The sequence below is a fragment of the Juglans microcarpa x Juglans regia genome, chromosome 1D, assembly GCF_004785595.1.
Source record: "Juglans microcarpa x Juglans regia isolate MS1-56 chromosome 1D, Jm3101_v1.0, whole genome shotgun sequence".
NCBI classification, from domain to species: domain Eukaryota; kingdom Viridiplantae; phylum Streptophyta; class Magnoliopsida; order Fagales; family Juglandaceae; genus Juglans; species Juglans microcarpa x Juglans regia.
In genome coordinates this window covers 37,544,224-37,570,869 of record NC_054594.1, presented here as the reverse complement: position 1 = coordinate 37,570,869, position 26,646 = coordinate 37,544,224, and the positions used below count along the sequence as shown (strand labels likewise).

At 34.9% G+C, this 26,646-nt stretch overlaps 1 protein-coding gene, 1 long non-coding RNA gene and 1 pseudogene across 2 annotated transcripts; 1 reads left to right on the top strand and 2 right to left on the bottom strand.

Annotated features, from left to right (window-relative positions):
• Nucleotides 1-1,019: 1,019 nt before the first annotated feature.
• On the top strand, nt 1,020-1,818 carry LOC121251925 (annotated as a pseudogene).
• A 6,040-nt stretch (nt 1,819-7,858) lies between these two features.
• On the bottom strand, nt 7,859-8,561 carry LOC121251916 (ethylene-responsive transcription factor ERF098). The gene has a single exon (XM_041151327.1). It carries the CDS (start codon nt 8,516-8,518, stop codon nt 8,060-8,062), a length of 459 nt encoding a protein of 152 aa, XP_041007261.1. The 5' UTR covers nt 8,519-8,561; the 3' UTR covers nt 7,859-8,059.
• A 3,066-nt stretch (nt 8,562-11,627) lies between these two features.
• LOC121251909 lies at nt 11,628-26,015 on the bottom strand. Its single transcript, XR_005938139.1, has 3 exons — nt 26,004-26,015; nt 21,727-21,732; nt 11,628-11,762 (listed from the first exon to the last, which is right to left on the bottom strand). It is a non-coding gene; the product is annotated as an uncharacterized LOC121251909 (long non-coding RNA).
• Between the last annotated feature and the right edge of the window lie 631 nt (nt 26,016-26,646).

Here is a 26,646-nt window from a genome sequence, read left to right as displayed (position 1 = left end):
AAATCAAGCTGTGAATAATTTACTGATCTGTCGCAAATCGAAACTGATTGTATAGTCAATAGCCAAGATTTCTGTAAAGCTTAAATGTCTTTGTAACTGTTGTAAGTATTTCCTTTAAATAGCTTTGTAAGGCTCTTGTATATATAACACATACTCATCAGTCAATGAAATTAATAGGAAAATATTTCATTCAATCTTGCCGTGTATTTTCTTATAATGATCAACGAATAAACCCGTCTGTTCAAGCTTTATTTTGCACATTCACGTTGGAAGCAGCATTACAATATGTAAGGTCCAAGCCTTGCAAAAGGTTAGGCCCCTTGCACATCACTCTCAATGCTCAGATCATAACACCAGAAGACATTCTGATGCTTACACCATCTCGAATCAAATTCTGTTTCTGGATTATGGAATCCACACATTTTAGAATACTTTTCTCCTTTTGTTTTCTAGCGCAGACCGGACTTTAATTAATATACTGCTCCACTGACAAGAATACCAAAGCCAATACAAATCCAATATATAATTTCTACAGTATATGAAATAAAGCTAAGGTACGTACCTCGTGGAAATTGAAGCAGATCAGTAACTAGTTGATGACATGGGGGTGGGGGTTGTAGACGTAAGCTATGGCGGCTTCAGCTCACGCGTGACATTAATTAAGCCTGTAGAATGCTAAATATCTGTCTTGTTTTTGGTGGCAGAAGAATACAATTGTTAATTATACAAAGGTAGAACTGAGCGCGAAAAAAGCAAAAAAGAGTGCCATTACACCGAGAAAAAAGGGCTTCTAAGTTCTAAGCTCTGAAAGCCATCGGCTTGACCAGCCAGATACATTGGATTTGACTGGCTAAAACTGTGGTCTTTGTAGAAGTTTCTCATGAACACGTGCGAGCAATTATCATCCACTGCTTATATCCACGTGGCTAAAATTTCAGAGCCATCTAATTCTGCCAAAAACCAGGTGCTTTTTCCACGCATATAAAAGCCCAACTCCTAGACATTAGTTAGCCATGCAAACATAACATGGATGAGGACCCTCACAGAGGGATGACTGCCATGGTACACAAGGAAGGAGGCGAGGTCAAATACCGCGGAGTGCGGAGGCGGCCGTGGGGTAAGTTTGCGGCGGAGATTCGAGACTCGACTAGGCATGGCGCGCGCGTGTGGCTCGGGACTTTTAATACTGCAGAGGAGGCTGCTAGAGCTTATGATCGAGCCGCTTATGCCATGAGGGGTTCTTTGGCTATTCTAAACTTTCCGAATGAGTACCCTTTAGCGAGTGGCGGCTCTTCTGCTAGTTCGTCTTCTTCGGCTACGTCTTCTTCCTCGGGGCGTGGGAATATGGGGAGAGAGGTAGAAGTGAGCATGGGCAGCAAGTTTTTGAGTTCGAGTGCTTGGATGACAAGGTGTTGGAGGATCTTCTGGATTCAGAAGAGAAAAAGAACAAGAAATGACGATCGAAGGGGGTGTCGCTTCTTCTTCTTCTTCTTCTCTATTTTTTTTTTTTGTTAAAAAAAAAAAGGATATGCTCTTGTTCTTGTTATGAATAGTGGCAAATATCATCGAGTTTTTGTTTCTCGTTTGGAGTGAGTTCTCCTCAAGCGAAAAGGGAAGCAAAACACTAGTGACTTCCCTTTCAAAAAAAGGTGTGGTGGTTTTAATGATTGTAATACGTACCCCGTAATTAAAACATCTGCAAAAAATTTCTTTGGGCGTCCTTCCACTCCCAGCATTATAGCTTTTTAATCCCCGATAAAAGAGCTCATTGTAAACTAGCTTGTACACACTTCATAAAGAAAAAAAAACTTGTCCAGAATATTGTTTAATTATGTTGCATTGGCTGCAATTGAAACAGAGAAAAGTCCGGTTTGTCTTTTCTTTGGTTATCAAATCTCGAAGCTGTCTTCTTTCAATTTCTGGGCTTTGTTCGTTTTATTAAGAGGATTTTACTAGTACGGTTTCGGGGAGAATATAACTGTTACAACTCAACTGAACATTGTCTCATGCTTGTTGGACGGACCGACTTGTTCTGAAACTTCAGCTGGCCTTAGGGGCTGTTTGGAAATGCTCCAACGAATGAAACAACAGCTGGTCAAGAGCCTAGCTAGTATGTATGACAATCACAGTTGTTTGTGTCTTATGGTTTTCTTTTCTTTGTTTTTTTTCTTTCCCTAGTCTCTGATTTGATTGTATAAGGTACAAGTGCAACGAACTCCAGGGGAGGAATCTTGGTGGAATTATAGCAGAGAAAATGCGTTTAAAGCCAACTAAAACTATGGCTTGCTTCAATTGTGATAAATGTGATACGTGTGTAAGATTCTCTAACAAGTATTACCAGTCAGAATGGTCTATTTGAGGACAGTTCCGTTTAACTAGTACCGGAGAAGGAAAGAAAAACAGCTTAATCGTACTCACACCAGTTATCGATTTGGTCACCAAATGCCATATAAATTGAACAACACTACTCCAAAATCGAAGAACACATATTTTTATAAGAAACAGAGTGGGAAGAGTCAACGAGAGGATATAACGGCAATTAGAAGCATACATAAATAATAGCGTACGACCACCATCAATCAACGTGGTGCAGAGTTGTCTTCCCAGTTGTATTCTAGGTGGCGAAATCTTGGTAAAGCACAATTATCGTGTGCCACTTCTTGGTTCAAATATGCATACCAACGCGTCGAACCAACCTGCACTCATGAACACCTATCACATCTATGAATTATGTCAATTGTTTGAGATTGGACTAAAACATTATCCAATCATATAATTAGCTCTGTAAATTTCAAACGACTAAAATGCATTAGGGAATGTGTTTTTTCATAACAAATTAAGACTTTTGCCAAACCGGTAGAAAAACATAACAAAACTGAAAACAATCGCACTCCCGAGGCACAAGTACACGATATTTACTGACCAACTACAGAGTAATATCAATAACAGTACTGAGATATAATGAAAAACGTGCGTTCCTATGGCTAATATACCCAAGACCTGAAAACCTTCTAAACTACTCCATGTTTTAAGAGGGCCCACTTTGGACTGAAGTTCCCACTTCTGCCTGAAGTTCTTATTAATTTGGAGTGGCTCTACCAATCCTTGAAGTGGTTTGAAGTCTGTCTCTGTTAATTTGATTGACGCCAACTCCCCAACTACATCTTCATCAATCTTTTGGCGTACGGAGGATTGCCACGGCCCACCCTTATATATACGATTTACATGCCTCCAGACTTTTCTACGTTTCGACGTATGATTTTAACAGAATTTGAGATAGTTTTCTACAAATTCTTCGTCTCCACTCAAAATTATGTCAAGTATTCAATCTTTTCCATGATTTTCCCTCTTGATTTGAGCTCGATCCGTCAAGCTAAGAGGGCAAAATCTTCTCAAGATACCTTCTCCAAAAGACCATAAAAACAATCAAAAACCGAGAATACCCATCAAACTTCAAGGCTTGAACTCTACAGAAGGATCAATGCATGGGGTCGATTATCGTGTTTGATAGAAATATAGCTCTTATACATTACAACTTCTCTGACTATGTACAATGGTTTCATGAGATACAATCGCAATACATTCCCCTCTCATGATGCATGCATCTGATTTAATAATCTTTAGATGTAGAAAGATCTATATATGGTTGTCCCGATACATAGCAGCTAGGCGGCCTCCTGCTCATGTAAGCCAGGATTACCAACCAAGCCTCTCAACCAAGCTTCCTTCAGCACCTTTAAATATTGTCACCGCCATATACTCTCTCTTTCTATAGAACAACACAAAGCAAACATGAGTAAATCAGAAAGTGGGAAAATATTACATTTTGTTATAGATTTCCTCATATATATCCAAATCACAAGTATAATCGATCATACTCTAAAAAATCCAATAACAATATATACCCTAAGTAACACCGCCCGAGTTAAACATTAAATTTATACCTAGTATGGTATCTCACACCTTTTGTAGCCGCTTTAATATTATATAGGATGCACCAGACAACCATGCACTACCAGCTCATGTCATGTACTCCTTTTGTAAAAACATCGCCATAGGATAGCCCTTGAAAGTATCACAGCCAAGAAGTACTGCTTACTGTTGGTATGCCATGCATGCTATATATATGGCAATACAACCCACCGTATATTTCTTGCGAGCAACTACTTTAAAACCTAGTTTCAACCTAACACCTTGATACCACTTAGCCTACATGCGTGCACCGTCGATATATGCACCTATCTTCCTTCCCATCCCAGGCTGTCCAAAACTCTTGTGTACTAATTAACTATATATGCTAGTAATTAATCAGTACCCTAGCTAGCTATGACCTTGTCCACGCCATTAATTAGTCCGCATGCATAAGTGAAGGATCTGGCGATACCAATGCCATCTCCATGCTTTGTTTATCAAACCTAGCTACAACAAATATCACCACGCATATATATTCACAACAAAGTCATAGACAGTATGCATGAGCAAGATATATATTGTCCAGCCCACACCATTCCTATATTTAGTAAGCACCAACAGCCAATTTAATTTGCACACACACGACACCCACCGTGTCATATGTTGCCTTGTTTGGCTAGCTAGCCTACCCAAATCTTCCACAACATCGTGTGCATACTGCCTTGGAACGCACAAGTCTGTAATTCCTGCCAGCCCATGCCTGCCGCAAGTACAAGACCGAGTAAAGTTCGATACTCTAGCGGCAAGGATCAAAACAAATTATCCATAAAGTTCCATATACATGCTAGTGGCAACCGAGTAATTCCTGCTAATTATGAAGTTCCAACAAAAAATCAAGAGAGTCAAATAATGAAATCCGAACACTCACGCATGCACGAGCGCCCGTCCGCGCGGAGATCGATGCTATATCACATAAATTTCAAAACCAGCTGCTGTACCAATTAATTAAATTGGTATACTAGCTAGCTGGTGGTGAGTGAGGTGCATCATGCTCTATATATATATATGGAGCTATCCACAAATTAAAACCACGTTACGATAAAACTCCACCTCTCGGTCTAAATTTTGATGATGATCAAACCACACAAGCGCGCATAACTCCTCAAAAAGTGTTGATGTCTTTGTGTATAATTGGATCTTAATTTCAAATTAAGGATTTATACATGTAGTCTCATATAACAAACTGAAATCAACTCTAATATCAATATTTTGGAATGACAAATTAAGATCTTAAGTTAGAAATTAACAAGCGAAGAAGATAAATTAGTAAAACAAATATGATATCACCCGCAAAAGGCCGACACGATATTGACGTAATTAAAAACAAAAGCCGACGTCTACAAGCACAGATGATTAGGAAAGAACGCTTCTAATAAAGATGAATAGTACTTTAGAGACGCTCAAGGCTCTAAACCGGCCTAGAACACCCAAAGCATCAAAATATACACAAATTAATTACTCTTATTCGGGGACCCACTTGGTCCTAATCCTAAGAGTGCCCTCTCTAATCCTAGTATCAAAACACACACACACACATGTATGGAAATAAGTTCCGACCTATAACTCATTCTTCACTTTCCAACATGCTAGAATTTAAGACCACTTACAACTTGGCTGGACACTTTGATTCTCAACGTGGTTGATAGCGTACATGGAAAACTACAATGGGAAAAATTTTGCAAAAGCTTACACAAAGAAGTCAAAAAAGAAAAGTGCATTAGTCTGTGGGAAAACTTTGGAAAATCCATTGAACTTATTCATTTTTTGCTTTCCTGCCGGGGTATTGGAGGTATATGTTTTTTAAATCTCAACTTTGCAGCTCATAATTCTTAAGATTAGGTGGATGATCAGGCTAATTAAAATTCAAATATATCAATAATTTCTAGCATAATTCTATGGAAAACTTGAGTGTGTTTAGAATGATCATTTGTTTGCTTTGAATCTAGTAACTTCGGATGCAAGGGATGTTGGGTTTGTGGAGCATGTTGTTGATGTGTCGGCCTGATTTAATGACCCAACAAGGATGCGTTATGTGTGTGTGTGTGTGTATATATATATATATATATATATTTTATATGGATTTTGAAGGAATTTTCTTTTAGCATTGTTTGCGATAAAAAAGAGTTAAACAAATAGTTTACTTGAGTCTTACTTGACAAATCGCTCGAGTGAATATTGGATAGAAAATTCGCTCGAGGCACGCTCGACACGCATCTCAGGCATAATGTAAAAAAGTAAAAATTAGGATTTCCGCTGTGTAACACTATACATATGTATTTAATGAACAATTTAGTAGATCCTGAGTGTTTTGAATTGTGAGATTTTGTCCCAAAGTGTATTTTGTGATTCTTCGATATTATAAAATCATCTGCAGCTCTGTGGACATAGGCACATTGCCGAACAATGTTAATTTTGTGTCGTGTAATTGATTTGCAGCTTGTATATATTTGTTTTGCTTTGTTTGTCATTGTTTTCCTAGCAAGTGATCGATCAAGAAATCTGAAATTATGCGACACATGGTGATAAATTGGTTTGGAAGATCAAGATAATTAAGAATACTTGCTATACTGGTAGTTTTTTTCTTCTCGGCAAAAGGGGTTGGAGTGGACGACCATAGATGGTTTCCCTACCAGAAAGTGACTATAGTAGTGCTCGACCCCTAGGGAGTCAAATAGGAGGGGCCTAGACAGCGTGAACCGTAGGCGCTCCCTACAAGTCGAACTTGAGCCATAGCTTGACCTCAGCCCCATGAGGGTATCAATGGTCCATAAACCAATAGGTCATCAATAATTCTAAGTGCTTCTCATTGCGGGATTCAACCTTAGGACCTTGTGCCCATCGCCAAACTCATGGACCATTGAGCCACCACCCTCAGTGGTTGGCATGGTTGCTGTACTGGGAGTTACTTGTACATATGATTTTATCGTAAAGTTTCTATGTTTTTCATTATTAAGTCATCAATTGGTATAGACCTAGAGTTTCACATATAAAAATTGTTTTAGTTTTTGCGTTTTCATGATATTTTTCCCCATTGAATCTAATCGATCCTTAAGGTTTGAAACTGTTTTTTTACATCATTCTCGTGTATCTGATGGAGGTTGATGATACCTTAATTTCTTACTGTAAAAAGGAAATAACCCGTTATCACACGCAGTTGCTTCAATTTAGTGGAATTTGCCTAGGAAGACTCATGGAAGGAAGATTCAGAATGTATATTCAAGATATTACTTTTGATCCCATATATGATCTATCTCCAGGACTAGTCATCTTTCTTCTCAAGTCGATTAACATGAGTGCATACAATTTTCAAAGTAAATTTGGAGATCGCATTGTTGATCAACTTTCACCATACTAGTATCAGTATCACACTTAACATTCGAGATTCTTAACCTTTATTCTGGCTTATCTTAGGATGCTAATTTTATTCACTCGAACAATGGCCATTAAGGGAAGTAAGTTGAATTGCTTTAAGGTTGGATGCGTTGATCTAATATTCGTACCGTTTTCTTCAATCAAGTTTGCTAGTTAGTGTTGCTTCATATGCATTCTACATAACTCAATTATCCAAATGTTCGTTCGCTTTGTCTGAACTTCAATGAGAGATTTTCAGTTGCTGGATTTAGAAGAATGTGGTTCTTATATTTTTGTTTCTTTGGTCATCATCGTCATCATCGTCAACTTCCTCATTTTCTAACTTACTAGTTACATTTTTTTTCTCCTTTCTGTTCCGAGTCCCATTCTATGCAGGAATGGTTTCTTCATATATATTCAAGACTGCATCAAAATAAAGTCGCTCTTGTGAAACTTAATAGTCAACAAGAGAAACGCGAACCATACTTGCATCAAAGCATAAAAAAATCCACAGCAACAACGAACTTATGCCAGTTTTACCACTTTCTCCTAACAATCAAACCCTAAACCCAATTTATTTTCTCATTATTTTTCACTAGAACATGCGATGAACGTGAACCTATATATTTGGCAATGAAATTCACTGATATGGTTGAGAAAATTAGAAGCTGGGACCTGGGGCGGGAGAAAAATAGAAATGGAGAAAGTACTCAAACCTTATAATTGTCTTCTACGATCAGCCTTGCGTTCGCTTCCTTTTCTCCTCTTCTGACTCAAGAAGGTCCTCCAACACTTGGTCATCCAAGTACTCAAACTCGAAGACTGGACTTTGTTGTCCAGTGGATGAACTTCCCCTCTCAGAAGTACTCCCACTAGGAGCTGAAGAAGAAGTAGACAATGAAAATTGAGGAGGATGAGGTGGAAAGCCTGCGACTTGAGGATAATACTCATTAGGGAAGTTAAGAATTGCAAGGTGACCCCTTAAGTTAAATGCAGCGCGATCATATGCCCTAGCTGCTTCTTCAGCTGTATCGAACGTCCCAAGCCACAGACGAGCACCATGCCTTGATGGGTCTCGGATCTCAGCTGCAAACTTCCCCCACGGCCTCCTTCGGACCCCCCGGTAACGCACTTCTTCCCTGCCCTTCTCTTCTTTCTCGCGCTTCTCCTCCTTTCCTTTGCGAGGCTCTTCCATGCTGTGTTTCGATCTTTTTGTTTTAATTCCCCTCTTCTCTTAATAGATAGGGTAATTACGCTTTGGTTTCAACTGGGTCAGAGATGTGAGTCTATTTTATAGGGGGGGTCTGACTAAATGTGGATCCTCCAGAACGTGGATTGACCGTGTTGGTCTTTCTCGGAAGTTTCACTATGGCAGTGTAAAAATTCGATTCTTCGACTAAAGCTTACGATGAAATTCAAAAGAGTTAGTGAATCTTTTTCCACTTAATAGGAATTTTTTTAACTATATTTTGTTCGGATTCTTCTGGTACATGGGAGAATATTTGGATTAATTTGTAGCACTTAGCATGAATAGTTTGGGACTATAAACATGAATTGAGTTTTGATGCCGACTTTACCATTTATATGTCACGTCTCCGGGACATATAATTAAAGTGTAAATGGATGATGAAATCTAGTGAGATTTTCACTTTTTATGGTAAACTATATACATCATTCTCTTACTTACGAGCTTTGTAAAACTACAGGAAGCTCTAATTACCACTTCGACCGGCCTGTTTTTTAAAATTAAAATTTAAACAGTACTACTTGAAGCTATTAAATATTTATGTTTTTAATTAGTCTTTTACTAACTCATATTACGTACTTTGGGTGAATTTGGTCCCATGGAATACAAATTAAGCTAGCAGCCGAATATATTATATTGTTTCTGAAAATACATATAATCTGGTCAATTCTAAACATGAGTTATCAATCCGAACTCGGGGGGAGATTGATATCATTTACCAATCTATTAATTTAGATCGTTCGTTAGAATTATATTATATACATGAAGTGTGGTCATGTGTAACACTGGTCACACACAAGTACTTACTGTGGGACTTATTATATTCATAAAAAAAAAAAGAGAGTTAAAATATACGTATTTTTTTATATAAGTTGATGTAATTAATAAGTTTCTATATCAGTACGTAGTGTATGTGTTTGGTATCAATAAATAGTCTTATAACAAATATTTTTATTCTTATACATAATCTTTTAAGCTAATACCATATATGATCTTCTCCCTTCAAATATGTATATATATCATGTTAAAGGTTCGAAAACAGTACGTTTCCGGATTCAGCCGGTCGTAAATGAAAACATATTTGGAGTTATAACATTTTTTTAACATTTGAATAAAGCTAAATTCAGATCTTTTCAACTTTTACTACATTCGATACGAATATCATGCTTATATATATGTGTGTGTCATGTACATATATAATGCAATATATATATATATATATATATATGATCATGTACAGATCATTTCATTCTTACTTCTGTAGTACGGTACCCTAACCTAACTAAACGGCGGCCGTTTCCTGACTCCAGGCAAATACAGTATAATATGAACTGCATTCAATTTCCCAAAGCAGGAAGAAAATGCCTGAATGGAACGCATTCCTTAATGTCATGTTATGAACCCTAGTTATGTGCTTTTCCAACGTCCTTGTAATTTCTTCTTGTTGGGATTATATGATATTGGAGGATAGATCAACTCCAAAATCCAGTACCCATGCCATTATATCTACCGGCCTAGCCAAACACCATTATTTTACTGCAATATCACAGGGGTAGATCTAGGGCTAGTTCAGAAATCACACTCAAATTAAACTGATGATTAAGAAAACTTTTTTCTGCTTTCTTTTTTCGTTAAGGGTTGGTTTGAGCTAGCTAGATGATGATCATATACAGCTTTCCAGCCTTTTAATCAGTGTTCGAAGTTTATGACGTGAACTGTATATATATAATGTTAATTAAATCGAGGCATGCATCGTCAATGGTAATTAATTTGTTGTGCCATCTAACGATCTGTTTGAACCTTAAAACATATTGAACCTTAATCTGCTTGTGTTCCAGTTACACTGAGGTTGAACCACGCTTCAAATTGATACCAAAATGTGTATGGCATGCATGCATCTACAATTTTCCCAGATAACTTAATTAATTAAAGATTAATTGAGAGAGGGGAGGACTTAATTTCTTCTATTAGGACTGCATGCTATTGTTGTTAATAATAATAATAATAATAATAATAATAATAATAATATTAGTATTATTGATCTTTTTTTATTATTAATCTTAGTATATATTAGTGTTGTGATGTTATTATTTTTTATTGGTTATAGATATTGCAAGTCAAACAATAGCCTTCGTGATTTTGTTTTCTGAGGCGGCTAATTGTGAATGACAATTATGTTTCGAAAGTTGATGTAGAAGGTTACATTAGAATATTGAATATGGAGTCAAGATCCATATGATGGAATGAGAGTTCGTCCACAGAACGCGCGTGTAAATGGGCCCAAATAAACATCGTTCAACGTAGGAGGACGCTTTGCGCGCAAGTTTAATTAGGCTAAAAGCTTAAAAGCCATGGCGACCAATTAAGGTCAAAGGCCGGGTGGGTACGTGCTATTGCTCTACAACTTGACCGCATGATGCCCGCCCCAAAGCTAATGCATGCACACGTTGTTTAGTCGGAGGCCAATTTACGTGTAGCTCAGCTACGAGCTGCTAGCTAGGCCAGTACGCTAAGGTCTCATTTACATTTAAAATCTACTTTAATTCATCTTATTTTATTATTATAATTTTTTAAAATTTTTATACAAAATATAATAAACAATTTAATTTTTTAAATTTCAAAATAATTTTCTCAAATTTCCATACAAAATATAATAAATAATTCAACTTTTATTTTACTATTAAAAAACCATCTCAATCCATCTCAACTCATTTCTGAATTTAAACTATTCCTAAATCTATCCTAATTTAGCCTGGTTTGGCAGCCAAGACTATCTCAAGTAGTCTCAAACACTCTCATAATTATTCTTTATTTTGTTATTATTTTTTATTTATTTTTCTACTATTCATTACTTTTCACATACTTTTTAGTACTATTCAATATTCTATTATTAATTTTTCATTACTTTTTTATTACTATTCACAAATATTCTTAACACTTTTCAGATATTCTCACTAACCTCCAAGTGACGTTGGCCAGGACATCTTTACTTTTTTTAGTTCTAGTTTGGATATTGAACTGAGTTGAGTTGAATTGAGTTGAGATGATAAAATATTGTTAGAATATTATTTTTTAATATTATTATTATTTTAAAATTTTAAAAAGTCGAATTGTTTATTATATTTTATGTTGAGATTTGAAAAAGTTGTAATGATGAGTTGAGATGAGCTGAAATGAGTTTGGGATCCAAACTCTAATCGTTTGAAAAAGTAGTCGGGTTTTTTTTTTTTTTTTTTTTTTTTTTTGTGTGTATCACCTAAAATCAAATGGCAGATGTGAATCCACGGATTAGCTAGGGCAAAAATCATAATTTGTTTTCTTCTCTTTTACTAATGATCATCTTTCCCCGATCTATGGTTTTGTACTCGTTTTTCCTCGGATTCGTGTCTGAGTCTCATTGTTTGGTGGCCGGACTGAAGTGCTCAGATAATAGATAAAAGAAAAAAATGTAAAAACATTTTAGATAGAGGTTGTTATTATGAATACTTATAAGTCATAACCGTTCGTCACCTGCTTGAAGAAACTTCTATCGTATGTCATTGCTGCTGTAATCTTATCAATATATATTCCATAAATACAAACTCTCGGTAATACCCCTAAACTTTGGCAATTGGCTTGGAATGACCTAGACCATGGCGACCAGACGGGACTGGTCTCATGGCTGCCAACGCTATTTCGGTAGTTCATTTTCCATGGCATGTAATTAATTAGTAGAAAAATAATATTTGCAGTGTATGAATTTCTTTTAAAAAAATGAGTAAATATGATACAAATATGATACACATATAAAAAAATTAATTTTTTAAAAATAAATCTAACTCTTTTTTTAAAAAATTATACAATATTTATACAATTCATAACTATATATAACATTACTCATTATTTATATACGCATTCGTGACAATGTAGTCTTAATTGGTGCCTTTTTTCTAAAAAGGTTAAGTTGTCTGGCCTGCAGGAGCTTCAACTCGGCAAATTGCAAGATCGGCCCGTGAGACTGGCCTGTAAATTGAAGCTGACAAGATGTGTATTGCACGGATGCATTGGACCCTATGGCATTCTCAGTACCCGGCCGGATTGGGAAAGCTCAAGATCACCACGTGTGCCAAAAATTGAATATGATTTCTAGCATTGCACGAAAGTGTGTAAAAACTATGAATGATGGACACGTGACGTACGTGAAGTCGATTAAAGTGGCCACATAACGTTTTCGGCCATTGTAAACAATTTGGCTTTCTTTATTAATTAATCAAATCTCCATTTAATATCGTACGTAGTTAATAAGTGTTTCAAATGTCTGACCATATGTCATTCAAGATAATGAATAAGCAATGACAGAATCAGGAATGCATGTATTTAATTTTTTATAGTCAGAGAATTGATATTATGATTATTGAATATATATATATATATATATTTATCTTTATATGACATATTCTTTTATTATTTATATTAAAATTATATATAAAAAATTATAAACATAATTCAAGATTAAAAACATCTGATAAATATGAGTAATTTTACATACAATCATGAAGTGTGTAAACGCTACGTAATCACTTTGAAAAATAGTAAGATTCACTATTAAAAAATTTATTTTTTTCATGTAAGTCTCATATTTTATTCATTTTTTTAAAACGATTATGCGACATTTATATAATTTACGATTACAAATATATTTTCTCAATAAATATATGATCTATTGATCTAGAGAAGGCGTGTCTATAATGGTAAAAGCATGCATGCATGCGAAAACGATGCATGTACATATATTTTCTAAGACTTGAAATTTGATTATATATATATTCAAATCAAGAACATTTTATTATTTTTCTATACATGTATAAAATTAAAAGCATGACGTTGTGTGTGTATGTATATAAATATATATATATATATATATATATATATATATATATATATGTGATTAAGCCCCTTTTGGAATCACTTTGGATATAAAAAGTATTTCATCTCATCATTACAATTTTTTTCAAATTTCCATACAAAATATTATAAACAATTCAACTTTTTCAAATCTCAAAATAATAATAATATTTTATTCAACTTTCAACTTTCATTTCAACTCATAATCTCATCTCAACTCACTATTTCAAATCACATCTAACTTCGTTTGGATTCAGAGATGAGTTAAGATGGTCTTAGATGAGTTGAATAAAATATTGTTAAAATATTATTTTTTAATATTATTATTGTTTTGAAAATTGAAAAAGTTGAATTATTTATTATATTTTGTGTGGAAATTTAGGAAACTTGTAATGATAAGATGAAATAAATTGAGATGAGTTTCCAATCCAAACTAGGGCTAAAACACTCTTTGTGATTTACCTTTACAGGCCTGTAAGCCAAGTACGTGTATGAAAGGTCACTACAACAAATTTGACTTTTATGGATGAAATTATTTAGAAACGAACTAAAATTTCATCTCTAAAAATAATTTTTTTAGACAAAATTTAAATTTTGTCCTAAGAAATTGATGACTTTACAAAACCATTCGATTGGATAAATATCCGTTCGAACAATATTTTTTGTGATGAATTAAATTGTCTCAAAAAGTTTTTTTCGTTCGAATGGACAAAAAGTTGTTTGAACAGTAAATCTTGGCGGGGAAGTAATTTATTATGCCGGAAAAGTTCAAACCTGTTTGAACGATAAATTTGTTCGTTTGATGGCAAAACGTGGCTGGAAGGTTTTTAAACTATTCGAACAGAACATATTTAGTTCAAACATATTCAAACACCACATTTATACATTCAAACGTATAATATTAATCTCGGTATGTAACTCAAAATATAAAAAATATATATCATATATACGAATTCATAAATTAATTTAAAAATATTTTAATGATTTCTTTTATATTAAATAATATTTTTAGTTAAATAAATACTATTAGCCATATACACCATAATATAAATCAATAGTTACTTTAGAAAAGACAAAATATTTAATTTATAACTAAAACAAATTATCAAAACACCATTTATACTGTTCATAACTATAACAAAAAAAATATAAATAAAAAATAGAAACTACTGTGATGCGAGGTCTATGCACACATCCTCGGCTGTAGCTAATCGTGTCTCTACCTGTGTCAGTCGAGTACTGAGCGTGATCTGAGTTGCATTATTGACATTAATCTCTGTACGTAACTCAGAGACGTTAGCAGTAATCTCTATACGCAACTCAGATATGGCAGTATGCACTGCATCAATCACCGCTGATGTGCGTATGCCGATCTCAACACGTAGTATATCGGTCATCTCCTCGTAAGTAGATGTGCGTGATACCTCGGCTTGTGTACATGCCTCACCAGCCGATACTCCAGTATTTTCCAGCTGTGCATATCTCTGATATCAGCTCTGTCAGGAACAGGTCCATGAAAACGAAGTCTCAAGTGTCCTCCGTGACAGAGTGGTGCTGTTGATTTGTCCCATCGGCTCCCGTGCACGCTCAGCAACTTCTAGCACGGCCTCGGAATGTAGCAAAAATCGAGTTATCAGGATCCTGAACGACAATATATCTGTCGCAATATACCGAGCCTCTGATTGGATCCTCTCAAATATATACTCCACGAGATCGATCGAAATTCCACGAGCGACCTGTATCATAAATTTCGCTTGATTCATGCCAACCTTGGTCCTATGCTGCTGATGGTCAATATTGTTGGCGATGATCAAATTCATGATCTTGAAGAAAGAAGATAAATCTGTCTACCTAATGCTCTTTGTCCCATCGTACACTAGAGCATCTGGACTAATAATCAAGTCTCTGACCTCATGATCAGCAAGTGTATCAACTTTATCGGTATAAACTGGTCCCTTGTCCTGAGCCATCTCTACATCACCTGAAGGATCAGACTTTCTAGGCGGCAGGTTTGGATAAGCATTGACCAGCCTAGGAATATCGAGATATGTATTGAGTCCGTCTACTGAAAATATAACAGGAACTCCTCGGACACAGATCTTGTACGCCCCTCCATCGTCTGGACTGCCACCATCGAACTCTTTATAGAACTCAGCAACAATGTCAATATAGGAAATGAGCTACGTTCTTTTTTCTCGTTGATCTAAGATTGGTGTCCAACCATGATCATTGAATACTAATGAGAGGGAATAACCATCTCATATAAGAGTCATAAAATCAGACAGTTTTATCTACCGCTCAAATAAAACAGTCCACTCTAAAATTATTTGGATGAAAGATTTTCCTGATCTACCATGTTTATAATCCCTATAAAACATTATTATGAATATGAAATTAAAAAATAATTATACAACACTTATACACTCCGGCCACGAATGTAAATATATGGGGGGCTCGAGTCGTTAGCTCTCACAATTGCATGTGTAATGTTTGATCACTAAACCTGAATATTGGTTCCGCAAAGCAGTCGCTAGTTTTGGACACGACCAAAAGTAGTCTAACGTACGTGGACCGCTATTGTGCCGAAAACTGGAATACTTGTTTTTGATTCCTCTCTCTCTCTCTCTCTCTCTATATATATATATATATATATAATATGTTCATTTCTCACGTGCACGTCCTAATTGCGGAGGACTACACATTTTCTGACAAGTGATATATATATATATATATATATATGGAAGTAGATAATAGCCAAAATTATGGGATATTTGGAGGTAAGTTTTTCTTGAATGTTTTTTAGTTTTGGTTAGAAAATAGGTTTTATGGGTTTTATAAAAGCGGTAGAATCCATTCAAAAATATGTCATGATTGAGAAAAGGATTTAGGGGATGTTTGAGAATAAGTTGAGATGAAAATTTTATAAATAATAGTAAGATAGTTTATAAATAATAATGAGATAGTTTGATATAAATATTTATTGGATTTTGAGAAATGGGAGAGAAAAAATTAAATAAAGAATATTATAAAATTAAAAATATTGTTAGAATATTATTTTTTAATATAATTTTTATTTTGAGATTTGAAAAAGTCGAATTATTTTTTATTTTTATTTGAGATTTTGAAAAATTGTAATGATTAATTTGAAAAAATTGTAATAATTAATTTGAAAATATTTGTGTCTGAACTTTAAATAATATTTAGAAAGAAAATGAGATTAAATGTAATAAGATAAGATGAAATGCCATAAAGTCAAAAATATTTCTAAACTTCACCTAAAGGTGTTCATGTTGGGGTTCAATGTCAAAAAAGTAGTAAAGTATATTGAAAATAGCAATGTTAGTGTTAAACTTAATTAATGTTTGTCGTCACCGATCATAAAAATATTTCCATTATGGTTGGCTCTGTCAATCAGGCAATATCGAGTTATTTGTGTCCGATTTATTTTTCTGTATTTTAAAATCCGATGTGAAGAATTAAAAAAAATGATATTTATAATCGTATATTAAATAATTATTTTATAATTATTTTGAAAAAGATAAATAAATATGAGATAAATAAAATGATATCTACTCTATTTTAAAATAATTATGTAATACTTACACATTCTACAATTATATGTAATATTTTTCAATAATTAAATCGTTCAATCATCTTAATCCGAACTCAACGTACTCGTTTTACAACTTGGCCGAATATGACCTATTTGATACGTTTAAAAAAATATATGCAAAAATATGCACATACCTTTTATCTTTTCTTACCGTCGGCGTCGGATGATATGGTAAAGATTAAAAAAAAAAAAAAAATGAAAATTTAAAATAAGTGCCATATGTTTCAATATAAAACTTAATTTCTAACCCATGACTCGACTGATTTGAGTTTTTTATTTTTTGTAAATTGTGGGTCACTTGGACAAACCTGTAAACTCAATAAGCAATTTTTTAAATGAGTTTGAAGAAAATACAATCGTAATATATATTTATAAGTATATATTATTTTTTTATTTAAGAAGCATTCATGAGCTTCTAAGAATTACGGTTTCTGCCTTCAAACTCGCTTACTGTAGCTAGATACAAAAATAGATAAGCTTATTCAAGCTTTTTGTAAAAAAAGTGAGTTTCATTAATAACAAATAATTTTTTTATATTTTTTTAATATGAGATACGCTTTTTTACAAAGACTTACATAAAATTTGTTTATTTAAGACTTTTACAGATCATTTCTCGAATTTGTAGACCGAGACCGCCAAAAGGACTTTATTACTTTATAATCAATTAACCGACAACCATATATACTCTCGTAAAATTAAAATGGCTTAATTCAAGCACCGTTGTTTTGGGCCTCCGACTGGTTTAATGGATCGTTAAAATAGTAACGGCCCACAAGGGACAAACCTCGTACCTCACACGGCAACCATTTTTGTTTTTTGCACATACGTACGTGATCCAATGATCTTCATCCCAACCTCCGAGGAGGCAGAGGATCCTTCGTGACTTGACACATTCTAGTTTCTACTCTCCTTCTCCCTCTCTCCATCGACGTCATTCGACCCCTTTACTCCCGTTGAGTTTCATTTTTAGTCCCTTCTCGATGTTTAGGCAAAATTCGCTACAAGACCTCCATAATTTATACTATCATCATTTATCTTTTATTTTTATTTACATTTTCTGTATTTATTTACTATTTATTATTATGAATGTACATATAAACACCGTATCACCACTACATACAACTATCATGAGTTTTAAACTGCCTTGTCTAATCTTGGATTATCTCAATTAATTGGCCGGAATGTCTATTTCTCTTATTCTGACGCTTGTTGTGTGATTATGAGCATTAATATCCTTGTTTCTTCAGTCCTTTCCTCCCAGCACAATACCTAACTCATTAATTTGCCGAAAGCACACATTGATGGCCAAGATTATTTTGTCCCAATCTAGCACTCTTGAGATGGCTGAGCCATCTTGAACACATCTCCTTGAAACACCTATCGTACGTCTTTTGACGATCCTTAGCATCAACAAGAATCAGAAACACTTCGGTAATATGGATTTCAATTATTATTATAAATATTCAAAATTTCGTTTAAAAAATGAGATTAATCTTCATGATCCACCTTGTATAGTACAAACCAGGTTAAATAAGAGTACCTGATTATGGTAGCACCTTTATTGGAGAATGAATCACAGCAGCATACAAATAACGGAAAAGAGATTGTCATCACATGACATTCCTTCTTCTGCTCACATTTACGTTTGTAATTCTATTATTTATTTTTCATTTGCTGAGTTGTATATAGAGGGCACTATTATCTTTTAATAGCAAGAGTGAGTTAGAATATTCTTTCCTCTTTTGTATATATGGATGTACTGTTTCACTCCAAAGGAGAATACACAAGACACAGAATATTTTTCCTATTCTGTAGTAGTTCTTCCTCTGTGCTCTTCCTTTCCATTTCATTTTGTTACATGGTACCAGAGCACCATCGATCTGATGGCGAATGTAGAAAATGAAAATGTTTCAAAATCTACCAATGACAAATCTTTCCCGAACATGCTTAAACCGACTACTTCCTTTGACCCTCTTTTCAAAGCTTGGGAGAGATGCAACGATTTAGTTGTTTCATGGTTGCAGAATTCTATAAGTTCCACTATGAAATCTAGCTTGGCTTTAGTTGATGATTCTCGAACTTTATGGTTGAAACTTTAAGATCGATTTACTCAATAAAATGGTCCTCAAATTTTCCAACTCAAACGAGATTTAGCTAGTCTATCCCAAAATCAAGATCCTGTTAACATCTATTTTTGTCATCTTAAAGCATTATGGGATGAACTTGCTATTTATGATCCTATTCCTGACTATGAATGTGGCAAACTAAAAATTCTTCATGACCGATATGACCGTGATTGTGTCATTCAATTCTTCATGGATTTGTCTTATTCTTACTCCCACACCAGAGACCAAATCATGTTGCTTGATCCTTTACCTCATCTTAACTATGTTTTCTCAATAATTCAGCAACAAGAAAGCCAACATCAAATCATTTCCACTCCCAACCCCTCTGATTCCATGGCCATGCAAGCCAAACCCTTCTATCATTCTTCCAAAACCCCTGCCAAATTTAGTAACCAGAAAAACAATCGCCCTTATTGCTCCCATTGTAAAATCCCTGGTCATTCCTTTCATACTTGCTTCAAGGTAAGTAATGCTGATCCACCACAATGCACACATTGCCACATGACTGGTCATAGCATGGAGAAGTGCTATAAATTAAATGGTTATCCCCCTAGACATAAGTTCCATGGCAAAACCAAACATGTTGAAGCAGCTGTCACTCATCCTCGAGCTCATTCAGATAGTGACCCTGATGAAGACTCAACTGATTTCATGGCTCTCACCAAGAGCTAGTACCAGCAACTTATTGCCCTTTTGCATTCCAAGGACACCAGCTCAGCCATGACCTCACTAACAGTAGCTCAACATCTTGCTTCATTTTCAAATAACCAAGTAAACTCTTCACGAGTTTCTGGTATGGCCACTTGTCTCTCTACTCACACACAGCACCCTTCACAACCACACACTTCATCTTGGATACTTGACACAGGTGCAACAGATCACATGATCTATTGCACCTCCCTTTTCACATCCATTACAGCCACTACTTGTTATCAAGTCAAATTACCAAATGGAGAAGCTATTCCTGTTACCCACATTGGTGTAGTAAGACAATTTGACCATTTGGTTTTACATAATGCCTCCTTCATTTCATTTCAACTTGCTGTTTGCTAAGAAACTTGCCCAAGACAATTGTTGCTGCCTAATTTTTATGTCCAATTCTTGTTTTCTCCAGGACTTAGCATCTTCGATAACAATTGGGATGGGTGAAGTTAGAGGCAGTCTTTATCATCTCCTCAGGTCATGAGTGTCACCTTCAGCTCTAGTTGATGCTTTGCCCAATTTTATTTCACAATATCCTTCCACTTCTGCCTCTGTCACTCATAAAAATTCCATTTTTGACTTATGGCATTATCAACTTGGCCATCTTTCTTTTCAAGATTAGTTTTGATTACTGATCCTATTGTAAGAAATAATTTGAAATTCAATAATCACACATCTTGTTCAGTTTGTCCTTTAGCAAAACAACACCGTTTACCTTTTCCCAATCACAGCATTCCTCTTTACATGCCTTTGATATTATCCACTGTGATATATGGGGTCCCCACTCCATCATTGCCAATGATGGATCTCGATATTTCCTTACCATCCTTGATGATTATTCTCGGACAACTTGAGTTTATATGCTTAAAAATAAATCAGACAGAAGATCTTGCATTGTCTCTTTTTGCAATTTAATTGAAACCCAATTCAAAACAAAAGTGAAGATTCTTAAAAGTGACAATGGACCTGAGTTCCAAATGAGAGAATTTTTCAAAAACAAAGGCATTATACATCAAAAGAGTTGTGTAGAAACTCCTCAACAAAATGGAAGAGTGGAAAGAAAACACCAACATATCATGAATGTTGCTCAAGCATTGAAATTCCAGTCAAACATCCCCCTCAAATTTTGGACTGACTGTGTTCTCACAGCAGTTTACCTTATCAATTGAACACCCACCCCTCTTTTGCAAAATAAAACCCCTTATGAGACCCTCCTCAATGATCCACCAAAATACAACCATTTAAAAGTGTTTGGATGCCTTGTTTATGCCTCTACTTTGTCTCATGGAAGAAGAAAATTTGATCCTCGAGGCAAAGCATGTGTGTTCTTAGACTATCCTTTTGGTGTCAAAGTATACAAATTACTTGATCTCCAAACTGGGCAAGTATTTTTGTCCCAAGATGTCCAATTCCATGAAACCACTTTTCCATTTCATCTCACTCATTCTCCTTTCTCTCATATTTTAGTATCTTCTCCACCCCCCATTCTTTCAAACCTACCACATTCCATACCAGTTTCCTTACCATTAATTCCTCCAACACCTATCACTTCCACTTCAGACAGCCATTCCTTTCCAATTGTTTTCCCTACCATCATATTCCATTCTCAATCCACCACCTCTCCCTACCTTTTCTCCCCTTTCTTCTCGAAGGTCAATTAGAACTCGAAGTGCCCCTCAATACCTGCAAGATTTTCATTGTCAAAGGACTGCACTAACTGCACCTATTCCAGAGTTGAACAAGCAGCCACTGTCCACTTCAGGTAAGCCTTTTTCTCTACACAACACTCTTTCATACCATATTTTCTCACCACCACATCGGGCTTTTTCAACCACCATCTCATCACATATTAAACCCAAGACTTATAAACAAGCCCTTAGGGACCTTGGATAGTGCAAAGCAATGGATCTTGAGCTGGCTGCCTTGGAAGCAAATAATACTTGGCAACTCACTAATTTATCTCATGGGAAAATTTCCATTGATTGCAAGTATGTTTATAAGATTAAATACAATTCAGATGGGAGTGTTGAAAGGTTGAAGGCACGGCTAGTAGCTAAAGGCTACACTCAACTTGAAGGGGTGGATTATCAAGAGAGATTCTCTCTTGTTGCAAAATTGGTCACCATAAGATGCCTTCTTGCAATTGCATCAATCAAAGGCTGGCATTTACATCAATTCGATGTAAATAATGCCTTCTTACATGGGGATCTCTATGAAGACATTTACATGAACAAACCTCCTGGTTACACTAAAGGATCACCTCACCAAGTTTGCAAATTACTCAAGAGTTTATATGGCCTCAAGCAAGCATCGAGACAATGGTATTCCAAGTTCTCCACTATTTTAATTGACTCAGGCTTTTCCCAATCCAAGGCTGATTACATCCTTTTTACTCGAGAAACACATGGCCTTTTTGTTTCCATTCTTGTGTATGTTGATGACATACTGGTGGCAAGCAATGATCTTAATTCTGTCCATGCATTGAAGTCACTTTTACACAGCAAATTCCAGATTAAGGACCTCAGAAAACTAAGGTACTTTCTTGGCATTGAAATTGCAAGATCCTCCAAAGGAATTTATTTATGTCAACGAAAGTACACATTGGACATCCTAGCAGACTCAGGCAATCTTGGCAGCAACACAGCTAAAGTTCCAATGGAACAAAATCTTAAGTTGACTCAGTCTACTTGTATACCACTACATGATCCAAGTATTTACAGATGCATGATTGGTCGTCTCTTATATCTCACTATATCTCGACTTGACATCAGTTTTAGTGTCCAAACTCTAAGTCAATTCATGGCCACCCCCACTGATGTTCATCTCTTGGCAACACAGAAAGTGCTTCGATACCTCAAAACAGCTCTTGGTCAGGGACTTTTCCTCTCTAGTTCCTCCACTTTTCAGCTTGAGGTATACTGCGACTCTGACTGGGCTTCCTGCCCAGATACAAGAAGATCCGTCAGTGGATATTGCATCTTTCTTGGCTTTTCCTTAATTTCTTGGAAGTCCAAGAAGCAAGCTGTTGTTTCTCGATCCTTAGCAGAAGCAGAATATCGTTCCATGGCAGCCACTTGTTCTGAATTAACATGGCTCAGGTTAATCTTGGCTACTCTTCAAGTTCACCATCCACAAGCTGCCCTGCTCCATTGTGATAACCAAGCAGCCATACATATTGTTGTGAATCCCATATTCCATGAATGTACTAAACATATTGAGCTTAACTGCCATCTAATTAGAGACAAAATTCAAGATGGCAGTGTATGCACTCGTTTATGTCCCAAGTTCTGTTCAAGTTGTCGATACCATGACCAAAGCTCTATCATCTAAAGTCCTCCTACTTCACTTATCCAAGATGGGAGTCGTAAATCTTTACGCTTCATCTTGCGGGGGGGTATTGGATAATGAATCACAACATCATACAAATAATGGAAAAGAGATTGCCATCACATGACATTCCTTCTGCTACTCACATTTACGTTTGTAATTCTGTTATTTGTTTTTCATTTGTTGAGTTGTATATAGAGGGCACTATTGTCTTTTAATAGCTAGAGTTAGTTAGAATATTCTTTACTCTTTTGTATATATGGACTTACTGTTTCACTCCAAAGAAGAATACATGAGACATAGAGAATATTTTTCTTATTCTGCAGTAGTTCTTCCTCTATGCTCTTCTTTTCCATTTCATTTTGTTACAACCTTTTTCCCCCTCATGTTTTGTTCTTAATCCAGGAGTCCATACCAGAGCGGATCATGCATGGAAAAACATTTTTTTTTTTCATTTCACTTTGGTGGATTGAACTATGATTGTAATTTTGATAGATCAAGTCTCACACATCCGCTATTGATGAAGTTGGTATTTTCACAAGTAATGCTCAAATCTTGGATGAATCACGTTCAATAGATCTTCTAGATGGCGGCCGTCGTAGTAATGCTCTTTGATCATTATCTTGAAATAGCATCGATTTTATAAATTAGACTCAATAAATGGTAATGTATAGTGTTTGACTTCTTTATGTGGAGCATGGTTATGTTTATCTGCGACCCGGTTGATGATCCGTTGCATTTTTTTTTTTTGTGGAATTTTAATTAGGCTTGTCCATGATCGCTCTAGGCTTGAGCCCCTAGAAAAATGTTTTGATCAGTCATTGACACTTGATCTAACCTGACCCTCTGATTAGGGTTTATTATATTTTGTATTAAACCCTTGACAACTATCATATTGTATTTGCTTATCATCTAAAATAAGATTCTTTACGGTTTCGTAGACGTAGACATGTTGTTAAACCACGTAAATCTTATATCTTATGTGATTGATTTTACTTTTTGCTTTTCCTTTTTTTCTTATTGTTCTTAATATATAGATGAATCATGTTCAATATCACGTAGATCTTCTAGATTGGTCATAGGAAGGCATTTAACATCTTACAGATTTGATTCACTTATCGGTAATCATGAATACCGAAGAAAGAGTCATCTCCATTGATATTATGAGAATAAACATAATCATCTAATTAAGCATTTTTGGGTGAGTGGGGATTTTAAATCTTTACGCATGCATGCATATATATATGCACCGAGTATTAGGATTTATACGTACGCACTAGAAGGCGGCGATTGCTGTTCACCATATCATTAATTAATTAATCTTCAAGCTGTATAAATGGCACTAATTAGACAGCAATTACAATGTACACATGATTTTGGTTTTAAATATTGTTATTAATTGTCGAATCATATTATGCACGACTAGCTAGATCGGAACAACTTTGTCGTTCTTTTGAAGGAAAATGACTTTTTGGATGGGGTCTTAACAGATAAGCTTATCATTTCACTGAATCATATATATTGGCAGGTACATTGAGCCTAGCCATGGCAGCCAAAATGCTCCAACTATTCAAGACACGACAACCTAAGCTAAATTGTAAGCACGTCATGGGCATGCATGTTTATAATGTGAAACCAAAAGCTGGGTTAAGGTAAAATACGTAAAGAGTGTTCATTTAGACTGAAACTCATGAAAGGGGGGGACCCATGTGGCCTAACAACTAATTATTTCTGCACTATATACCTTGACTTCGCCTAAAAGCATTCTCAATTTAATATTAAGAAAAAAAACTGAATCATCGTATCTATGATCGATAACTTAATTTGTCTCACTTTAGAACTTTTTTATGGATTTGATAGCCCTAGTTTGATGAAATATACAGATTCATGTACCCATTACATCTGCAATAGAGAAAATGCTTAGCCCCTTAACAAGCATATGTTCCATGTCACAAACTTTGCTTCTTGTTCATTCCTTCGATCTCCATCTTTATTTTATTTTATTTTTTTGTGTAAATGTTAATTAAGAATATTTATTTTTGGTAATGGGCCATCATGGTGTATGTAGGTATGTGTAGATGATAAGTACCAAAACATACACTTATTTAAGATCTCTGCCAAACTTTCATGGAAAGGAAAATAAATATTAATTATATATATATATATATATATATATATATATATATATATATGATAAAGAAAAGGAACCGATCGAATTGAGAAAATCAGTAACAATTTATGTCATTAAAGCTACTGCATGCCTGATTTTGAGAGTATTTTCAAAGTACATCGAATTGCGAAGGGAAAATGACAGTTTTTTACACAACCATTAATTCTATAATACCCAACTCACGTGGGGGCATCTCTTTGTCTAATTCAATTGCATCCAGTTTTTTGTTAACCGATTAAAGTTCCTGGTCATGACTAACGAAGCATAAGATTCTAAGTTTATGATAATGATTGTAACGTTGTAGAGGGAAGCTACAACCATAGGCGCGCGGTAAAACAGGGCATGCATTGACGGGTGTAAATATACAGGAATTCAGCTTCCTTCAAGAAAAGCAAGTAAATGTATGAAAGATTAGGCATATTATAATACGAATATCGAAAACGATACGTCAAAAGTGGAAGTATACCAGCATAATACTGTATATAAATACGAAAATGATAGATCAAAAGTGGGTACGTATGTACCGGTATAATATTATATATGAATATATATATATATAGTTTTGAATTAACACTCAAAAATTTCATTTGAAATAGTCCACTCTAATATTACAAATATCATTTCTCTTGAATGGTAATTAAAATGGTACTAAAATACATATAAAAAATCCTAATTTATAAAAGGGTACTAAAATTGTTGGAAAAAAACTAACATGTCAATTGCCATATTTAATTGAAGCATGCATCATGTTCTAGGACTTCTGATTCATATAAACATTACAAGATTGGCCAATAACCATGAAATATCTTCATCTTTATTACATCATCGCCATGTAATCAACTCTGTATCAAAACATAAATATTATGAGCATGAATAGAGATCTCAGAGTAAAATGTAAATAGGGTGCTCCTACTATATATGCCGTCCATGTTTGATCGATGGACTTGCTCCCTAGTGCGAATTGTAGTTTGTTTGTTTTTTTTTTTTAATATTTTTTAAACATTTTTAAACATTGTTTCTAAAAAAAATATCAATAATTAATAGTCACTTCCTTAACTATTAAATAAAAAATAAAATACATGAACGGTCAAATTGATAGGACAAATTTAGACAATATAGTATCATTTTCCATGTAAATAATACACAACAAATAAAGGGACCAAACCATGGGTCGCCTTTATTACAATTTACAAACAAACAGGTTAATCACAGTGTATTATAAGAGTTTTTTTAGCTATTTCATATATAGAACCCT

Bases quoted from the DNA above. Each gene is read 5' to 3' on its own strand.
- LOC121251916 (XM_041151327.1), bottom strand. From the start codon at position 8,518: ATGGAAGAGCCTCGCAAAGGAAAGGAGGAGAAGCGCGAGAAAGAAGAG.